Below are 19,897 nucleotides of genomic sequence, written 5' to 3' on the forward strand. Positions count from 1 at the left end.
CAACGCCAGATCGCACAATTGTTATTCCGAAACGGCGGTATATATTACTTTTAAAACGATCCGTGTTTATAGATTTGGCCACGTCTATAGCTGATTTTTTTTCAGGATTTGGCTCAACGCGAAATGAAACTTCATGACTATCGACTCTGTGAAAATACAAAATTTGCGTAATTTTGCAACTAAAACTATTTAGAACCTTGCCTTGGGTGTGTAAAATTCATTTGTAATGTGTTAGCTAATGCGTTTACTATACGCACACCATCGGCCCAACTGTCAATTCTGAAGTACGCAGTACATTTAATTTTTTATTTGTTTATTTTATAATACAAACTTACGGATGTTTCATAATTACAAATGCATACTCGGTATCAACTGAATACTGAGCATGATCCTCTGCCGAATGGTCTTGCATTATATTTGTGGCTTTATTTATTTGCTCCCGTTTAATTGTACTTAAAGCCATATCCTCTTTTGTATTAATTTTCTTTTGGGTTATGGTATTGAAAACATCTGTGGCCTTAATATCGGTTGGTGACGTGATCAAAGGACCAGGTTTCTTTACATCTAAGCGCTCATGTCTTGTAAAACCCATCATATTAGCAAACAAGGTTCTGGCATCTTTTTTCCGATCTTCTTTGTTGTCTTGATCTGAAGGAATAAGGAACCCCCCTTCAGTGTAAACTCCCATTTGATCAATTCCGTATTGCTCAAAATGTTTCTGTTCATCAGGGTTTAGCTTAAATAACTTAACTGGAAAATTAATTTGTTCATTATGTGGGTCTAAGTCAAATGTTTTAGATTTTTTAAGATAGTTAAAATATTCTTGCGAAGATGGAATAAAATGATTTTTTCTGCTCAATGGTATCTGATTGTTATCAGATAGTTCTCTAAAATATAAGAAGTGCGTCCCACTATTTGTACGCTTGTTTGAGTTCCTTGGATGAATAGGACTGTCATATATTTTCACATCATAGGATGCATTTGTATGCGGATAAACATATTTTTTGGTTGAAATAAATGGAAATAAATCTCCGTTCTCATAATGAAGTAATATTTTGCGAAGATTTAAACCATTGTTCATATGCCTTATGTATTTTTTTGAATCTGATTTTGCTTGATTATATTGTGTAGTGCGCTTTCGTTCCTGAGGTACAATATCTGATCTATGAGCTAGCTCAGTTAATAGCTCCATATTATCTACTTTACGTGTTTGAACTTGTGGTAAGAGTCCATAAGAGTTAGCGAAACCTACGTCTTTATTGTAAGGTTGATAGTCGATTTCATCATTTTCCGGAGATGTGAATCTTACAAATGCTAAAGGACTCTGTGGACCAATGATTTCTGGATCAGGGGCTAAATTAGCACATAAGTTTGGCGGTAATTGTGTACGCCTTCGCATAGCAAATAGAGTTCCTTGTATTTGGCATTGAACAAAAGGGTGATCCCACCCTAAATCAGCACCTTGCAGTTCTTCCAACATTGTTGCTAAAATTCTAGATTGTTCTTCACTGACAGGAGTTCGATCTATATCATCCACATCAACTCCTGATTTAGAAAGACATTTACCAAACATAAGATCTGTAAAATAACAATTAAATTAAAATAGGAGCAAAAGTAGCCCTAAAATTTTTTAACATCAATAATAATATGCGAAATTTTTTTTGATTTCATAAACTTAGCGTAAAATTTATATCGCGGTAGGTTAGATTAGGTCGACTCGACTACCTTTTCATTAACTTTCATTTTATGTAATAAGTCATGTGTATCAAGTAAATCAAGCAATTGCTCAATTTTATATTCTTGCTATTGGAGTAAACGATCTTTCATAAACTACTCAAAGTCTTTACAATACCAAATTTTTGTTGGTTTTGATTTTTATCATTGTTTTACTTCAACTATTATCTTTCAAATACGATTATAAGACGGAATTGTTGAAATGTAATGGATTCTGTAAGCAGTCATATTATTTAATCTGTTTGAGTTTAGACAGGACTTGGCATTCGTCTTGGTTCAGGGAAAACGTCGTTTGCGACCAGTGTATAAATTTTTATGGTAACATAACATTCCCTACTGATTCGCAAGATAGTATCAAGGACTTGCTTGAAGAACGGTGACAGGTTATTGTCAAGGTGGGTAAATCTTTCGATGCCAACTGTGAGATTTTTTCCCATTTGTACAATCGCCTTGATGACATTGATTAAAAATCAAAATGGAAATCGTTCACTATGTACAAGAGGAGATAAATACCTGCAAAGCAATGTAAATTCTAAATGTGAGTGCAAGTCACTTGTGGACACAGATAATTGGGATCTGTCTTCGTATTATGGGAAAATGTCAGAATCTATTGACAACATTGACACGATGTTGGCCTTAATCGATTACCTCAAAAACATGGAGCAACATATTTCCTTGAACTCTGATACATCTAGGGACTTCATGATTCTACGGGAAAAATTAATGTGGTTGACGGGAAAAATTAATATTAAATAATGGAGGAAGAGCATAATAACGCTATTTTCTTAAAATAGCGTTAACGCACATGACGAGTAATAATTTTTGTTCCAATAAATTGTGGTGATGAGTTTGAGTTGTCTTTTGTGGATTCCTTTTACTTGAATAACTTAGGCAAACATCGGCAGTTTTGAACCACCAATCTAGGTGTTTTTTACTCCTGATTGGTATAATTGCTCACCCATTGTCCTGCCAAACCCATTGGTTAAAATTAACTTCCATGATGCTTCGGTTTTTTTTCATATTGTATTGACGATAAACAATCCACAGACAAAGCCCTTTACTAACGGTTTGATTTTATCATTATTTAATATTACTGATATCAAGTCAATGACAAGTAAGTTTTATGATATCATATTTTTTGCGTTTGAATTGTTTTTTCTAACTATAAGAAAAAAGAATTCCGGTTCTGGCTCTCAATGGTTTTTAAGAAATTGAGAAGATTCCATAATAAAAAAACAAATTTTGTCGCAACATTCAGGGTAGCAGCTAAACAACTTTATAAAATGTTTTTGTATATTTTAAGAATTACACATGATCTTAAGGCTTTTTGGAAATTTATTAATCATGAGGAAATGTGACAACTATCCAACTTTCTGAAGTTTAATAGTACTTCAAGTAATAATTGTCATATTATTTCTGAATTTCCAAAACCAATTTTCAATTTTGCCAATAGCTTTCCAAAAACCAGTTTTTTTAATTTTGCTACAAATTCAACTACAGCTGAAAGGTAGAAGTACTTCCTCAATTTGGGTTCTAGCCCTTTTCCTAAGAACTCATTAGATTCATAAGAGTTATGTGGTAAACTATCGTCGTATTGCTAGAAAAATTTAAAACACATACATATTTCCTATGAATTCACACGTATCGCTAACATGTTTAATAAAGTATGAATTAGTATGCATACGCAGCTCAAGCTGCAACATAACGCTTATGTTGCAGCTTGAGTACTTGACCTGAAATCATCTCGGAAGCCTGAAAACTACGCTTTGCGATTAAATTTCAATTCATTATTAATATTTCAAGTCGAATAACCAAAATTTTTTATTGACTTGAAGCCGTGAAGGAAGTTTATATGGACATAAAATAGGCTTAAAGTATACGCGCTTGAAGCAGCAATATTAACGGGATATATACATATCACTATATCATACTGTGCATCTACTATGCATATGCATGTACAATATAACAATGTAGGAAAATACATTCTTTCATAGATTCGAATATTTTTACCTTACTTATGAGTATATGAAATAAAAAATTAAATGTAATATAAAATAAATTTTATTTTTATCAAAATAAAAATAACAAAATTTTTATTTAACTTAATTTAGTTTTATTTCAATCACAACCTTTGGTTCACTCGTTTGTTTAGAATATTTTGTTTCTTTTTTGCCTACATAACTGTTATTACCTATTTTTATTATCTATTTCTTAACAAAAATTGAATATATCAAAATCTGTGGAATTGGCTAGCAAACGAATCGATGTACTTTTAAAAAGATATACTTCGATTTATATATATACTAATGTCAAAATATTCTTTTTAGAATTATTATACGAGTAAAAGTTTCAGACACGATTAGCTAGAATCGAGTAATTTTACTTGTAGACTTCAAAGTCAGTCTTTAACAGTTTGTTAAAAAACTCTTTTAATTTTCAAAAATCATTATATATATTTATTTTATACTTATATATACAAAATATTATTACAATAAACTTATTAAATAACACTTAGCACTATTTCGTATATTATTACTATATATGAAAAGATGTGTCATCGCTCTAAAGTTCTGACTTACAGTAATTAATTTTATTCTTAATGTTCTGTTATTTATACTCTTAATAACCAAAGAAAGATCAATGGAATTTTCCTTGTCAGCACATTCCAAAATTAGTAATATTAAATTTGGGTTTACAATGTTTCTTATTAACAAATTTTTGTTAAATTAAAAATAAAAAATCTGATGTGGTCAGCACATAACCGACCGCATTGTGTATTGTCTAGTTAAATGAAAGTGTTACAGAATATTATAAAAACGTCTGCTAAATACTTCTTTCCAATTTTTAGGACATTAGCAAGCTTATAGTTAACATACCTAGAAAAATGTAAATTTGGCTCTTAGTAGAGTTTCGCTTTGTGCTACCCAAATTCCCTGAAATGCTCGCCAGTTAGTTTCGGTAACAACCAGAACTCAAATATCAAATTTCAAGAAATTCCATCAATTTGTTCTGTGGATATGGTGAAAAATGTAAAATCGGCCCGCAAATCAGTTCTCGAGCCCTGATCTTTCCAAAAAAGTTATATGTTCATTGCTTTAATACGGGGAATTCATATATTAAATTTCAATGATATCGGTTGATTATTTCTCTTTATATACACAAAAATGTATATTTGGCCCGTAGTAAACGCCCAGTTGCTGATGTCTGATTTCTTCCAAAAGTTAGGAATTTTTGCGTATGATCGAGCAAAGCTTATATTAAAATTTCAAGTAAATCGGTTGAATACTTTCTTCAAAATGGTGAAAAATGTAAAATCGGCCCGCTAAAAAGTGCAGTTCCCGAGTCCTGATATATACCAAAAGTTGATCGATCCGTGCCATGGTGGAAACAAACTTACATATAAAATTTCATCAAAATCGGTTCAGCCGAACACGCGTGCACACACAGACCTTATAGTTAACAACCAGAAATATGTAAATTTGGCTCTTAGTAGAGTTTCGCTTTGTGCTGCCCGAATTCCCCAAAATGCTGGCCAGTTAGTTTGGGTAACAACCAGAACTCAAATACCAAATTTCAAGAAATTCCATCAATCCATTCCGTAGATATGTGAAAAATGTAAAATGGGCCCGCAAATCAGTTTTCAAGCCCTGATCTTTCCAAAAAATTTATACGTTCATTGTTTTAATACGAAGAATTTAAATATAACATTTCAATAAAAATTTAATAAGAAAATGTTATTTTATTACATTAAACTTTAGTAGATAAGCTATGAGAGTTCTGGCCCACTTTTTCCATAAGAAATGTACAGGAGCCAAAAAAAGTACTTTTTAAGTGTTGCCGTTGTAGGCGAATGATGGTATTTGAAAGCTTTCACCAGCGTAGATGTGTTATCAATGTGGCTGTTGTGCGTAGGTAGGTGTGTGTGTGAATTCCTTATACATTATGCTTGATATTAGCGTAAAACAAAAACAATACAAAAAATTTTATAGTTATCAATATAATATGTATTTGTTTTATGTGCAATGTATAATTATATAGCTATATGTTTATATATAGACAAAGTACATGTATGACTCATAATTATGTAGATTTAAAAGATGTGGTTTGATGAATATTAAAATATGAAAAATTATATTCTATATTATGTAGCTACACATGTACATACAATCTCTCACGTTTTAGATAACTCAAATAGAATTGGGTGTCAAACATAATAAATAAAAATAACAGCATAATAGGTTACAGCTAGTAATTTTTCTTATCAGTAAAAATAAAACCGAATTTATATATGGACAGAAAAATTTCTTGTATTTATACACATGTATGTATATACAACATAGAGCAATAATAAAAGCTTACTCATGTTTCACATAATATTTAATTTTACAATTTATTCTTACCGCGGTTTGTTTGTATACTTATTTAAGTAGAAATTCTGTTATGAGCAAAAAAAAAATTGATTATACCATATGCAACGCTTATAAATTTTTAAAAGCCTCCAATGTAACTTAGAGTATAAAAACTATCATTATATGTATGTATTTCTGCTATTTAAGTATGTATGTATGAATCATAAAATAAACGTTTGAAAATGCTAAACAATGGAGTAGATCAAATTATTAAAGTAATAGTAAAAATGGAGTAGATTCCAATCAGAACAACAGGTTCTCGCTTAAACTTTTTGTGAAGATATTTCTATTAAATTTTTTATGATTTTATGAAATATAAATATGATATTTCTATATTAAATTTTCGCTAGAATTTAATTTTATGATATTTCTATATTAAATTTTCGCTAGAATTTAATTTTATGATATTTCTATATTAAATTTTCGCTTCTCTAGTAATCATTTATATACATATATAAACTGTTCAGTACGATTGAAGATTAAACATTAAATCAAAACACAACAGAAGGAAAGTAAAATAATAGCAAGTTATTTTTGATTTTTGCAAACCAATTTTATTTTAAAAAGCCTAATTATATAGCGAGCATGATCATTCATAAGTATTTTGTGTTCATATTTTGTCATTGAGATTAGCATAAAATTTGTAAAAAACAAAATAACTGTAGTTCTCAAAACCCAAAATGATGTAGTAAGTACAATAATTTACTATTTAGGTATTTTTTTATTTTAATCCTATCACATAATGTAAAGCTTTTTCAATGAAATTTCAGTTTTTGCATTAATCATAGTTTACAAATTTTTGATATCAAAAGTATTTACATATGCTTAGATTATTATTTGTATCACTTAGAAAGCTTTTGAGCAAAAAAAACATCAAATGCCGTCGGTAAAAAGACTAAAATTATATAAAATGTTTTAGAATAATTTTTATTGTTTTTAGTGATTAATAAGTAGTGATAAAAATTTGAATGAATATAATAAAATAACTTATAAATACATATGTATGTATGTAGTAAACTTCGGAAGGAAAGATACAAATACAAAATATAAGAATAATGATGTTGCGCATCATATGTTTCAAATATAATTACATATATAATATGTACATTACACATACTGTATTGAGATTTTTGTTGTTATTTATTGTGTTTGTATTTTTCATGTACCTATTGTATAGTCTTTATGCTTAACTTTCATAACATTTCAGAAGAAGTCAACAATTCGAACACTTGTAAATGATTTAGTAATAATTATAATTAATAAAAATATTACGTAGGTACAAGATCAATAAAATTACTCGAATATTCAAGGCGTTTTGAGGTCCCCATACTCTATACGTACATATTCAAATAATACAAAATATACGTATGTATGCCCAAAATTCTGATAATGAAATTACATTTTAAGTAAAGCTTAGACATTATAAAAATATGTAGGTAATTGTAGTTCACAAATCATAGAATGGAAACGGTATTGTGATTTACTTAATGTACATACATTTTTTGTTTATTTTTATACTCCAATACAGCTCCTATGTACATATATACATACATATATTTCATAACTCAACATATAGGCTCTAGACGTCGATGATGGTAAAAAGCTTTACCTTTTAAAATTACATTCTTAGCCTGAAATAAATATTTTTGAACTTAATTGAATATAAGACATCATGTTTCAATATGTTTAAAGGCTGTGCTGAGGCAATCTATAGTAAACACAGTTTTTGTGTGATGAATTGTAAAACTGTAAATTCTACTAAAGTAGAAAGAAAAGAATTAGAAATTAGATAATTATTATAATTTAGCTGATTTATTTATAACCATATACATACATATGTATCATGTGTGTATGTATGCATGTATGTATGTATGTTAACTATAGACCGAAATATTTAGATTGTATAAAAATAAGCAAAATAAAAAGTAAATCATTGTGTGTACATTTAATAATTGATCCCCAATCGTACAGAAGCAGTGTAACTAATGTATGAATATATAATGTAAGAATATGTAATGAATGAATATACATATAAGTATATCTCACGCCATGGATAATACCTTTGAGCACCCTAACAATTTTTTTGTTAATTTAAACCCTTTTGTAATTCAAAATGTTTGTAAAAACAAAAATAATGACCATATTAACTATTCACTTATAAAACTTTCAACGTACTTATGCTAGGTTCTCATGTACAAATTTTTATTATTTTGTCCTGGGTTCGATGCCCGCCTGTGGTAAAATATTTTTTTTATTTTTTTTTATGGTAGTTTTAATTTTTTTTCGATTTACATATTATTATAAAAATAACATTATATAAAAAGTTTTACTTTTCAAAAATTGCTCTCTAACATTGACCTATTTCATTGTTTAGTAATACATTTCAAAAGTTATTATTTAAATGATATAGTTACATGTTACATTCATGATTGAGAGTTTTCAATATTTTATATTCTAAGTAAGCTTCATGGAAAGCTTTTAAAATATAATCCTTCCATATGTATTTAATGTGGTATACAAACTATGATAAGAATAAGTAGAATATGTTAAATACTATCAAGTTGACTAATTTTGGCTACATACTATATACTATGTATGTATATGCACATGTACATGTTATATAATTTTTATACCCTGCACTTCGTGAAGGGTATATTAACTTTGGTATGGAGTTTGTAACTACTTGAAGGAGTCACCTGCGGTATGGACATATATATATATTCTTGCTCAGCGTAAAATTCTGCGTCGATTTAGACATGTCCGTCCGTCCGTCCGTCCGTCCGTCCGTCCGTCCGTCCGTCCGTCCGTCCGTCCGTCCGTCCGTCCGTCCGTCCGATCGCACGATAACTCAAAAACGAATAATGCAATCGACACCAAACTTTCACAAGTTGCTTCTTTTGTGCCAAGGACGAACCCTATTGTTATTGGACCAATTCGGACAACGGGTTCGGGTAGCTGCCATACAACTTAAAGAGTTTATTTTAATTATTTCAAAAACTAATAAAGGTACAAATGTAAAATTTTGTATACATGTGTCCAATTATATTCTACATATGGTCTAAAAATTCTAATGAGATAGCTGCACCGGTTCGGGTGGCTGCCATACAACTCCAAAAGCAAATTTTTTATAATCGGCAAAATAATAAAGTCAGATTCATGAAACTTGGCAGTCGTGTGTCCAATTATAGGTCAAAGATATTTCTGAAGTTTTTGTGGAATTGCTTGACAGGTTCGAGTAGCTCCCATACAAGTCCAAAAGCTTACTTTAAATATTTGGAAAAATAACGAAGTTAGATTCATGAAACTTGGCAGTTGTGTGTCCAATTATAGATCAGATATACCTGTGAAGTTTTAGTGGAATTGCTTGACAGGTTCGGGTACCTGCCATACAACTCCAAAAGCTAAGTTTAAATATTTGGAAAAATAATAAAGTCAAATTCATGAAACTTGGCAGTTGTGTGTCCAATTATAGATCAGATATATTTGCGAAGTTTTAGTGGAATTGCTTGGCAGGTTCGGGTACCTGCCATACAACTCCAAAAGCTAATTTTAAATATTTGGAAAAATAATAAAGCCAGATTCATAAAACTTGGCAGTTGTGTGTCCAATTATAGGTCAAAGACATTTTTGAAGTTTTGGTGAAATTGCTTGACAGGTTCGAGTGGCTCCCATACAAGTCCAAAAGCTTATTTTAAATATTTGGAAAAGTAATAAAGTTAGATTCATGAAACTTGGCAGTTGTGTGTCCAATTATAGATCAGATATATTAGCGAAGTTTTAGTGGAATTGCTTGGCAGGTTTGGGTACCTGCCATACAACTCCAAAAGCTAATTTTAAATATTTGGAAAAAAAATAAAGTCAGATTCATGAAACTTGGTAGTTGTGTGTTTAGTTATAGGTCAGACATATCCGTGAAGTTTCTATAGAATGGTTTCACAGGTTTGAGTAATTGCTATACAACAATGAAAGGTGCAGGGTATAATTCAATCGGTTCATACCGACTGAAACGTTTTTACTTGTTTATTTTTTAGAAATGTTTAATTATGACTTCCACTACACGAGTTATTACACGATCTTTTATTCCTATAGAGTTGCAATATATGAGGCGGTTAGTGATCGGTTATCAATCTATTACAGATCAGTTAATATTGTTTTTCAATACTTGATTATTTGACTGAACATCTATATTTTCACAAAATCATTACATACATATAAAAACACTTGTGGTACATTGTACATATATTATAAGCATATACAAATATATGTACATATGAAAATTTCATGAAAAATACTACAAGATTTTTAATCAATTACTTTCTAAAATAGGGGCTATAATATGTGCAAATATATGTATGTTATGTAGGTATATATATATATATATATACATACATCAGGATATGTACATAATAATTTATACTTATTGATAATATCTATAATTTAAAACTTTAAAGTTAAACCCTTATAATCTAAATATTTTGATCTATAGTTGATATACATACATACATATGTAATCATATAATATGTATATGATTACATAAATACAAAAATCAGCTCAATTGGCTGATTTCCAATCTTTTTTCATCAGAGCCTTTAAAACAAATTGAAACATGATAGCTAATATTCTATTTAAGTTCAAGAGTAATGCTTCTATAAAGCTTTTAGGAAAGGAGATGGAGGTGGAACACGGAGAGGGTGAAAGGAGGAGGAGGACAAAGGAGAGAGGAAGGAGGAGGAAGGAAGAGGGAAGAAGGAGGAGGAGGACGGAGGAGGGAGTTGGAAGGGGGTATATATATTGGGGTTAAACAAATTGTAATAATATTAGTTGCATAACATTAATAGAAGGCGGATGTTCAAATCCACATGAAATTCTAAAATCATACATTATATTATTTTTACACTGCTTCTGTACGATTGGGGATCAATTATAAATGACAACAAAACAGAAAGAAAATGAAATAATTGTAAGTTTTTCTATCTCTATAAAGCAATTTTTTTAAGGAAAGCCTACTTATAGTGAGCATGATCATTCGTAAATATTTCTGTGTTAATATTATTTTATCAATGAAATCGGTATAAAATTTAATAAAAAATAGTTGTAGTTCTCAAAATCACAGAACGATGTACTTTGTAGTACATACAATAATTTACTTTTTATTTTGTTTATTTTTATCCTACCACACGTTGTAAAGCTTTTTCAATGATATTTCAGATTTTTTTTGTTGCATTAATCATAGTTCACGTATTTTGATATTAAAACTTTACACATATGCTTAGATTATTATATATGTATATAAATATGTATATATCAGTATGACTTAGAAAGCTTTTGCATTGAAAAACATCAAATGCCGTCGGTAAAACGTTTAAAATTATGGAAAATTTTTATATAAAATTTTTTAATAATGGTTTGGACAAATGAAATAACTTTTAAATATGTAGTAAATTTCGGAAGGGCTCAAAGGTACAAACAGAAAAAGATCAACGATGTTGCTCGTCAATCATCATACATTTCAAAATTTATTGTGTTTGTATACTTACTTTCATGTATTGGGTAGTCTTATTCTTAATTTTTTCATCATTTCAGGATAAGTCAACAATTTGAATCATGCAAATGACTAAGCAATATTAATTAATAAATATTATGTACAAGATGAATAAAAATTACTTGAACATTTCAGGTGATTTGAGGGCTCAATACTTTCTGTATATATTCAATAAATATTAAAAATGTCAAAAACAAGCGCTTATATGTATGTATTTTATTTTTTTTTTTATTACCATTTACAAAAATCTTTGATTTTTCACATTTATTTTTTATAATACATTAAACATTATTACAGTTTTCATTAAAATAAGTAGTCAATTTAACTAATACAATACATATAACTATAGACTTATTAAAATTAACAATAACATGTTCACAGATTAAATTATAGTAAAACTTTTTCTTTTTAACAAATATTAAATACTAAACCATATAAGAATTTGTAATCTATTTCAATATAATTTAAGATATTTCAATAATAGAATAATGACCCCACGGAAGCGTTTCATAACTATTATTTATTAAATATCTTTTATCATCATAAGGACTTAGAGCAATTTTTTTTTGTGTAACCGAATTTACATTTGTGTTTCTGATAAAATAATATTTTGATTAATCGTTTTTTCCAAATTATTTCTTAAACAATCTAAGTAATCTTCAAATGTAATTTGATTTTTTACAACATTCCGTTTGATTCCTTTTGCCTTTTTTAAATTTTCATTTCCTTCTACTCGAATGGCGTACATTTTAGATCTTAGACCTACAAACTCAGTCATAATTTTTCCATTGTTTTCATCTTTCATTAGACCTAATACTTTTTTATTTACAAGAGGAATATCCCATTTATTATCAATCGAATAGTCACTGGTATCGAAATATAAATGGCAATCTCTTCGTATAATTTCATATAAATCAGTTTTTATTGAATTGTGGAAGCATATAATCATAATGGAAATCATAAATTGTTGTTTTTGCTAAGTCTAAAATAGACATACCTACATATATTGGTTTATTAAAGAAAATTTCAGTTTTGTTTAATTCTATAGCAACAAGGTTTTCATTAAATATGGTTGAAATCTTAAACTCTGGTTTGGAAATCAAGGCTTCAGCTCCATATCTTCCACCCCATTTTGTAACTAATTTTACTATACTATGCTTGCGAACATTTTCCATAGTTTTACCGAAAACCGCATTATTCATTAATTTAAAAAGATTTTTTTCAAAATCATTTCTTGCTTGTGTTCGAAGCTTTGTGTTCAGATCAATGTATGATTTTAACCATGGCGATTGTTTGAATTGCAGTATTCTGTGAATCTTCAAAACTTTTAACCCGTTTTTATTTGCTTGCTTTAAATTCCGATAATGAATTATATATCTTGATTTATTGTTTAAAGTAGCAAGCAATTTTTTTTTGCTTTGAATGAGGGGCAGAAATATGTTCCGGACAAAATGGTAAACCTTTGTGCAAATTATGAATTTCTTGCGGATATTCTAAGTCCACTTCCAAAAAATAACCAATTTGAGAACTATCTATAATAGACTCCACTTTAAAATTTGCCACATTATCGCACCATTTAAATTCACCTTCTGGAAGGGGCTGTGACATAGACCATCCATACTGGTTATTAATGTCATTATACATTAAGTATTTTGAAGGTATCGAGGGGTTGTAATCAGACATATATTTGTTATTAGCTTTAGAATAGCGTTTAGTGCATTGACTTAATCCCCCACGTATACCTCGTTCAATAAACATAAGCATATCGATGTCAGTAAGAAGTTCTAAGGTAATATCTTAATATTTAAGCATACAGTCCCAAGTATACCCTGGCAACGTATAATAATGGGCTGGATCCAAGCTATATGTTTGATGGCAGCTTAAACGAAATTGTTCAAAGGTATCCGCTAGGAGGAGTACATCAGTTTTGAGATATAGATCGGAATATTCACCTAAATTTTTAATTTTAAGTGTTTGCCACACTTTTTGGGCGTGTATATAATCTTTCTCACTTATACCAGAGTTGTTTAATTTATTATAAAATTTATCAATCGAGGGCAGTCGATTTTCTAAAAATATGTCGAAATTTTCAAAATAGTCATAAGGGTAGACACCTTTTCTCTTTAGTAAATTAATTTGTTCAATATTCATATCTTTAAACTCAGATTCTAAAATTGGATATGAGTTTAAATATGATGCAAGAGTATCTAAACTACAACTCATAAAACGAAAAGAATCAATAAATCGAAATTTGATTGCAAAATCTTCTATCTGTTTTGTAAAAGATATATATCGTTCCTTGTTTATTGGCAATAAATCTACCCTTCCTTGTAAATCAGTTGCTAAATTCTTTATTATAAAGTGTGAGTCATAACCACTTAAATTATGAAAAACAATTGGAATTGTGTGACTATCTTGAAAATTTAAATTACATCCCTCATGTGCTGGACCCCGGAATTTACCCGTAAGGTGACAATGCTCCCTTACTTTTTGATCAGAGTGATCAAATTTGCCTTCACAAATGTGGCAGAGTTTCGCTGATTCAAAGTCTTTGTTTTGTTCCTCAATCAATTTATCCATAGGTAAAGGACAAAGAAATACAGTTTCCACGTCCTCAGCAAATTTTTCAAGTTCTTTAACAAACCAAGTAATGCAATTGGGGCCACGAACTGATTTATAAAACGACAACGTGGGATCATATTCACATTTTACATAATAACCTATACTACAAGGAACATGCTCTTGATATTTCTTACTATTATCACTTACTTGTTTCAGCAAACATTCCAAATCCGCATATATCACAAAAGGTGTTTTTATATTATTGTTGAAATTTTTAAATTTGAGGTATTTTTCTTCTTCTGTTGGTAGTCTTACTTTACAATTGTTGAGACTGGTACAATCTTTCAAATGCGCCATTAAATTAGCTTCAGAATTAAAATAATGAAGACATCTATAGCAAAAATGTTTTTTACCATTATGCTTAGAAAGCTGTGAAGAAAGAAGTCTCGATAAATCCTTGATCCAAACAAAGTGATACTGAACCCCCACGGAATTGAGCTCGACATCATTTTGGAAATTATCATCATTATAATATATATTTTGTATTAAAAGAAGATTTACATGTTGATTTTTCTTGCTTTTTGTTAAATATGTTGGATGAACATCAAAATCCTTTTGATTTTTTTTTCAGAATGTACACATTTATAGAAATATTATTTTGACTTTCAAATTTAGGAATTTGGCTCATAGTCACTGGAAACTGTATCCCCGCTAAATTCATAAGGCTTGCATATTGAGGATATTGCGTTATACGATCAGAATGTTCATTAACAGGACAAAGTGCTGAAACAATAGCCCAAGCGAAACATGCGTTGTCATAATTTTTAACGTTGATACAAGCTTTTTTCTTAATTATCGCATGTGGCAATTTAATGTAAGACGATCCTAACATAGGAGTAAACTTGCTTACATTTATAGTTAAGTGATAAATTGTCCACAAAGCCCAACCACTATCCTTTTCTTGAAATTCTTCTAACTTTGCCAATATATTCTTTTCTATATTCTCTGAGAAAAATTCTTTAATGTTTGTATTGTTATACACAGGCTTATTTCTGGTGTTCATATATTTCATTTCACTTAACTCTTTATCGCCACTAAATTTTTTAAATTCTGCACACAGAACCGCATTAATTTTAACAGCTCGCTCCGCTTTCAGTACATTTTGTATACGGCGGTAGAATACTTCATTGCAATCAATTAAAAAATTTAATGGTTCCTTATGTTTAAAATTAACAATCATTCCAGTTCTGATTCGGCTATTAAACGCACATTGAACATCTACCCATTTCACACTATAGCTTAAGTAGTTTTTTCTGTTGGAGTGAGCTGCTTTGTAGCCTTCGCCTTTTTTCAACCTCATAAACTTCAATTTTGTTCGGTAGCTTTTCAACATTTGGATTCCATTTTTTTTCCTTTGTTCATTCCCTGAGGGAACATAGGGCTTCAACAAATCCTCTAAATCGCACTCTATTTTGGGCTAGACGCTTTACTTCTGACCAGCACTTGCCATTGGACTCGGCCTCCCTAAGCGTGGTTCTACGCCATGTATTTCGGGGTCTGCCAACCCTCCTTTTACCTTGAGGGTTCCATTCTAATGCCTGCCTGGCTATCGTGTTACTAGATTTTCGCAACGTGTGTCCCAGCCATCTCCATTTTCTCTCTTTTATGACCACACTTATAGGTTTCTGGTTCGAAATCGCCCACAGCTCATCATTCGTTATTGTTCTAGGCCAGAATATGCCGCATATTATTCTCAGGCACTTGTTGACATATGCTTGGACCTTGTTGATGTACGCTGCAGCCACCATCCATGTCTCACAGCCGTACAGAAGCACCGATTTCACGCAGGCATCGAATATTCTGATTTTGGTGCTTCTTGTCAGGTGGGACGATTTCCACACGTGCCATAGCCGGCCAAAGACCAACCTAGCCTTTGATAGTCTGTGTTTTATGTCCAGCTCCGTTCCTCCATCACCCGCTATGATGCTGCCCAGATAGTTAAATTGTGACACGTTCCCAATATGCCTGTCGCCTAGAAGAAGGGGCTCATTGTTTGTTGTATGTATCCTTAGGCATTTAGTTTTGTTGGCATTGATCCTAAGGCCGACTCCCGCAGCTTCTTTCTCCAATATGCTTATCTTGGTCTGCATATCTGCATGTGTGTGGGCCAGGAGGCAGATATCGTCTGCATATTCAAGATCCTCCAGCCTTCCGGTCAATCCCCATCTGATACCCCTCGGCGCCATATTTACTTTTTTCATTATGTCGTCAAGTACTACGATGAAGAGAAACGGCGATAGAGGACACCCCTGCCTGACACCCGATGTTATTTGGATGGGTGTGCTTAGCTGGCCGCCGTGTAACACTCTGGAGCTCGTATTCTCGTACATGGCCTGAATGATGTTCACAATTTTTCTGGGGACGCCCTTGTGGTGTAATGCATTCCAGATGGCTTCATGTCTTATATTATCGAATGCACTTTCGAAATCAATGAAGGTGCAGAAGAGAGGACTATTCCATTCATTGGATTGCTCAATTATAATTCGGAGTGTATTAGAGTGGTCTATGCAACTCCTATTTTTCCGGAACCCGGCCTGCTCTTCTCTGAGTACTTTATCTATTTTCGGCTCGATTCTGCCCATGACAATTAGTGCCAGCACCTTGAATACTGTATTTAGCAGGGTGATGCCCCTCCAATTCGAGCATTCCTGCAGATTGCCTTTCTTTGGTAATTTTATAAGTACTCCTTCTTTCCATTTGTCGTCTATTTTTTCTTCCTGCCAGATCCGCTCTATTATGAGCCCGAGTATCGCAGCTGTCAGACCAGGATCAGCCCTAAGCAATTCAGTCGGTATTCCATCCGCACCTGCAGACTTGTTGTCTTTAAGTCTCATAATTGCGTCTTTGAGTTCTTTCTGGGATGGAGGCCTGGTGTCAAAGTGGCCGATGTTGCTGTAGTCCTCTGGTTCCCTTTCTGGAGTATTTTGGGCCGATTCGTTTGCTTCGTTGAAATGCTCCCTCCATCTTACAAGTTGTTCTTGTGCATTTGTGATCAGGTTACCTTTCTTATCCTTTATTGGGTGGTGCTTCTTGAAGATCTTATTTGTGAGGGCATTGATGCATTTATGTGTGCGTCTCATATTATTCATGTCAGCTGCCATCTGTGCCTCCTTCGCTATCTTATTATGGAACCTCTTCTTATCCCTCTTTGCCAGCTTCTTGACCTCCCTCGCTACCGAATTGTACAATCTTTTTGATTCTGGGTCGTTATTTTGTTGTAGTTGGATGTGGAGCTTGCGCCGTTCTTCTATTTTCTGCCACGTCTCGTCCGATATCCAGGTCTTCCTTTCAGGGCGTACTGTTCCTAATACGACCTCACCCACTTGTCTGTATATGTCTTGTATGTTTTGTGCATTTATATTATTGGTTTGCTCTGTTATTTTTGATATAAATTCTTGCTTTATATCCATGTTGTTCAGCTTGTGGGTATTTATCTTTTTCTTTCTTGAAGACGTGTTTTGCGCCCTTATGACTGCGGGCTTTATCTGTATGTCTGCTGTGATCAGTACGTGGTCACTATATATATCAGCTCCCCTCCACGTTCTGCAGTCAAGAAGCGAGTGCCTCCATCTTCGGCTCATACAGATGTGGTCTATTTGGTTCCTAGTTCTGCCGTCAGGTGACACCCATGTGTATTTGTGTTTCGTTTTGTGCGGGAAGATGGTTCCACCAATTATCATGTCATGTTCTTCACATATGTCTATTAATCTGTCTCCATTCTCATTACGAACACCCAGCCCATGTGGTCCTGTTGCAATCGTTTTACTATTTCCTATTTTAGCGTTGAAATCGCCCATTACAATGCATATTTCGTTTCGAGGCATCTTACACAATGTCGTTGACAGCTGGGAGTAGAATGCGTTCTTGTTTTCTTCGCTTGCGGCCTCTGTGGGGGCATAACACTGTACAAGTGTGATGTTTCTAATTCTTGTGCGTATTCTAAGTGTTATTATTCTGTCAGAAATGGCCTCCCACTTTATAACACACCTGCGCAAGTCCTTGTTGACTATAAATCCTACTCCTCCCTCAGCAGTGTTGCCTCCGGAATGTATAACCATATTCCCAAGTGATGTTACAATTTCTCCTTCGCCTGGCCACCTCATTTCACTTATGCCCAATATTTTGACATTATATTCCATACCAATATGAATTTTGACTCCTATAGTTTCAGAAGTGTTTAGCTTGGTTACCAGTACCCTTAAGTTCTTTGAGCATTCTTTAATACTCGACTCAATTATATTTGAATTATTTTTACAATTCTCAAACGCTAATTGAGCACTTTTAATAATTTCATTTACATCCATTGTTTTATCTTTTTTTAGCACTTTTCCAAAAAATTTTTTGAAAAAAGTGCTTATTAGTTTCACTCTGTCCGTCCGTCCGTCCGTCCGTCCGTGGACACTTTTTTTGTTTACAAAACTTCTACACCCTTTAAGATAGAAAGCTGAAATTTCATACGTACATAGATCTTCATTAGAAACTTATTTCCGTAGAACAAAATTTTTACCTATCTCCCCCCCTCTAGAAGTTATACCCCTCCAAAACCCTAAAAATGGCCTTTTTTAAATATTTGTTGCAATGAAACCATAAGCATTTTTGAAGGCAGTGGCTTGCTTCCCCTAGCGCGATATACTATAGTTAAACTTTAGAAAAACAAAATGGCCGTTCAAATTTACTGTTATCTAAAGTCCTTTTTTTTCCAAATTTTTGATTTCATTTTTCTTCTAGACCCCAGCCTGTAGAAGCTTGAAATTTTAGGGGCTTATAGACATTAACAAATAGTTCATTTCATTAGAAGAAAATTTTTTTCCATCTCCACCCCCTCTCAAGTTATAACCTCTTGAAATTCGTAAAATTTGAATTTTTGACACCTTATATTTCCGAAACCGCAAACTTTTCCAAATTTTTATAAACGCAAAAAGCTAACGGTAAATTCCATGAAATTAAAAAATATAATTATTTTTCTTAACTCACACAATTAACCCTTAAAATCGAGCATTATATTAACCCCTTTTTACATTAATTTTTGCTTTATCTCAAACACTGCATATATGCGTCATCCTAAATATATGCAATTCTAGAAATAGTTTTGTATATGAATGAAAATAATTTTAATAGTTTGATAGGTATACATAGACTGTATTTAAAAGCAGAATTTTCACTTGTTGAAGGGAAAAGTGCTACAATACAAACCATTGGTTTGACTCAACTTTATTTGTTTGTTGTTAACACACTGATAGCTATTTGTACAATAAACTATTCATGAAAAAGCGCTTTCAATTGAGTAGTCTTAGCGAAGGTATTGCTGATAAGAAATCGAGTAATTTTAGAGACATGTCGAGACATGTTAACTTATATTTAATTCAAGTTTAAGCGCATATTTATTTTTCTAAAAATAGATTTTTAATTAGTAATGCTTTTCATTATCAATGACGTCATTATTTAAAGCTTACGTAAAATTATCATGTGTGTATAGGAACTCTATCAGGACGGGGTATTAAAACAAACAAAATAAAAGTGAATCATAGTATTGTTTCTATTCTGCGGTCATCATAAAACTTACTTTATAATTATATTTTTCTTTGGTTC

The 19,897-nt window shown here is 31.7% G+C and overlaps 1 protein-coding gene across 1 annotated transcript in view; it reads right to left on the minus strand.

Annotated features, from left to right (window-relative positions):
* Nucleotides 1–19,897, minus strand: part of LOC129616309 (uncharacterized) — a gene marked incomplete at its 3' end in the record, with an annotated part of 141,574 nt that overhangs the window by 242 nt on the left and 121,435 nt on the right. The window contains exons 4-6 of the mRNA XM_055531905.1: nucleotides 336–1,578; nucleotides 202–279; nucleotides 1–146 (exon numbers count right to left, since the gene is read on the minus strand). The exon at nucleotides 1–146 is cut by the window's left edge and continues 242 nt beyond it. Coding sequence (XP_055387880.1) covers nucleotides 1–146; nucleotides 202–279; nucleotides 336–1,578 — 1,467 coding nt within the window. The remainder of the gene's footprint in view (nucleotides 147–201; nucleotides 280–335; nucleotides 1,579–19,897) is intronic.

The sequence above is a fragment of the Condylostylus longicornis genome, unplaced genomic scaffold, assembly GCF_029603195.1.
Source record: "Condylostylus longicornis isolate FDR11 unplaced genomic scaffold, ASM2960319v2 ptg000179l, whole genome shotgun sequence".
Classification (NCBI taxonomy): domain Eukaryota; kingdom Metazoa; phylum Arthropoda; class Insecta; order Diptera; family Dolichopodidae; genus Condylostylus; species Condylostylus longicornis.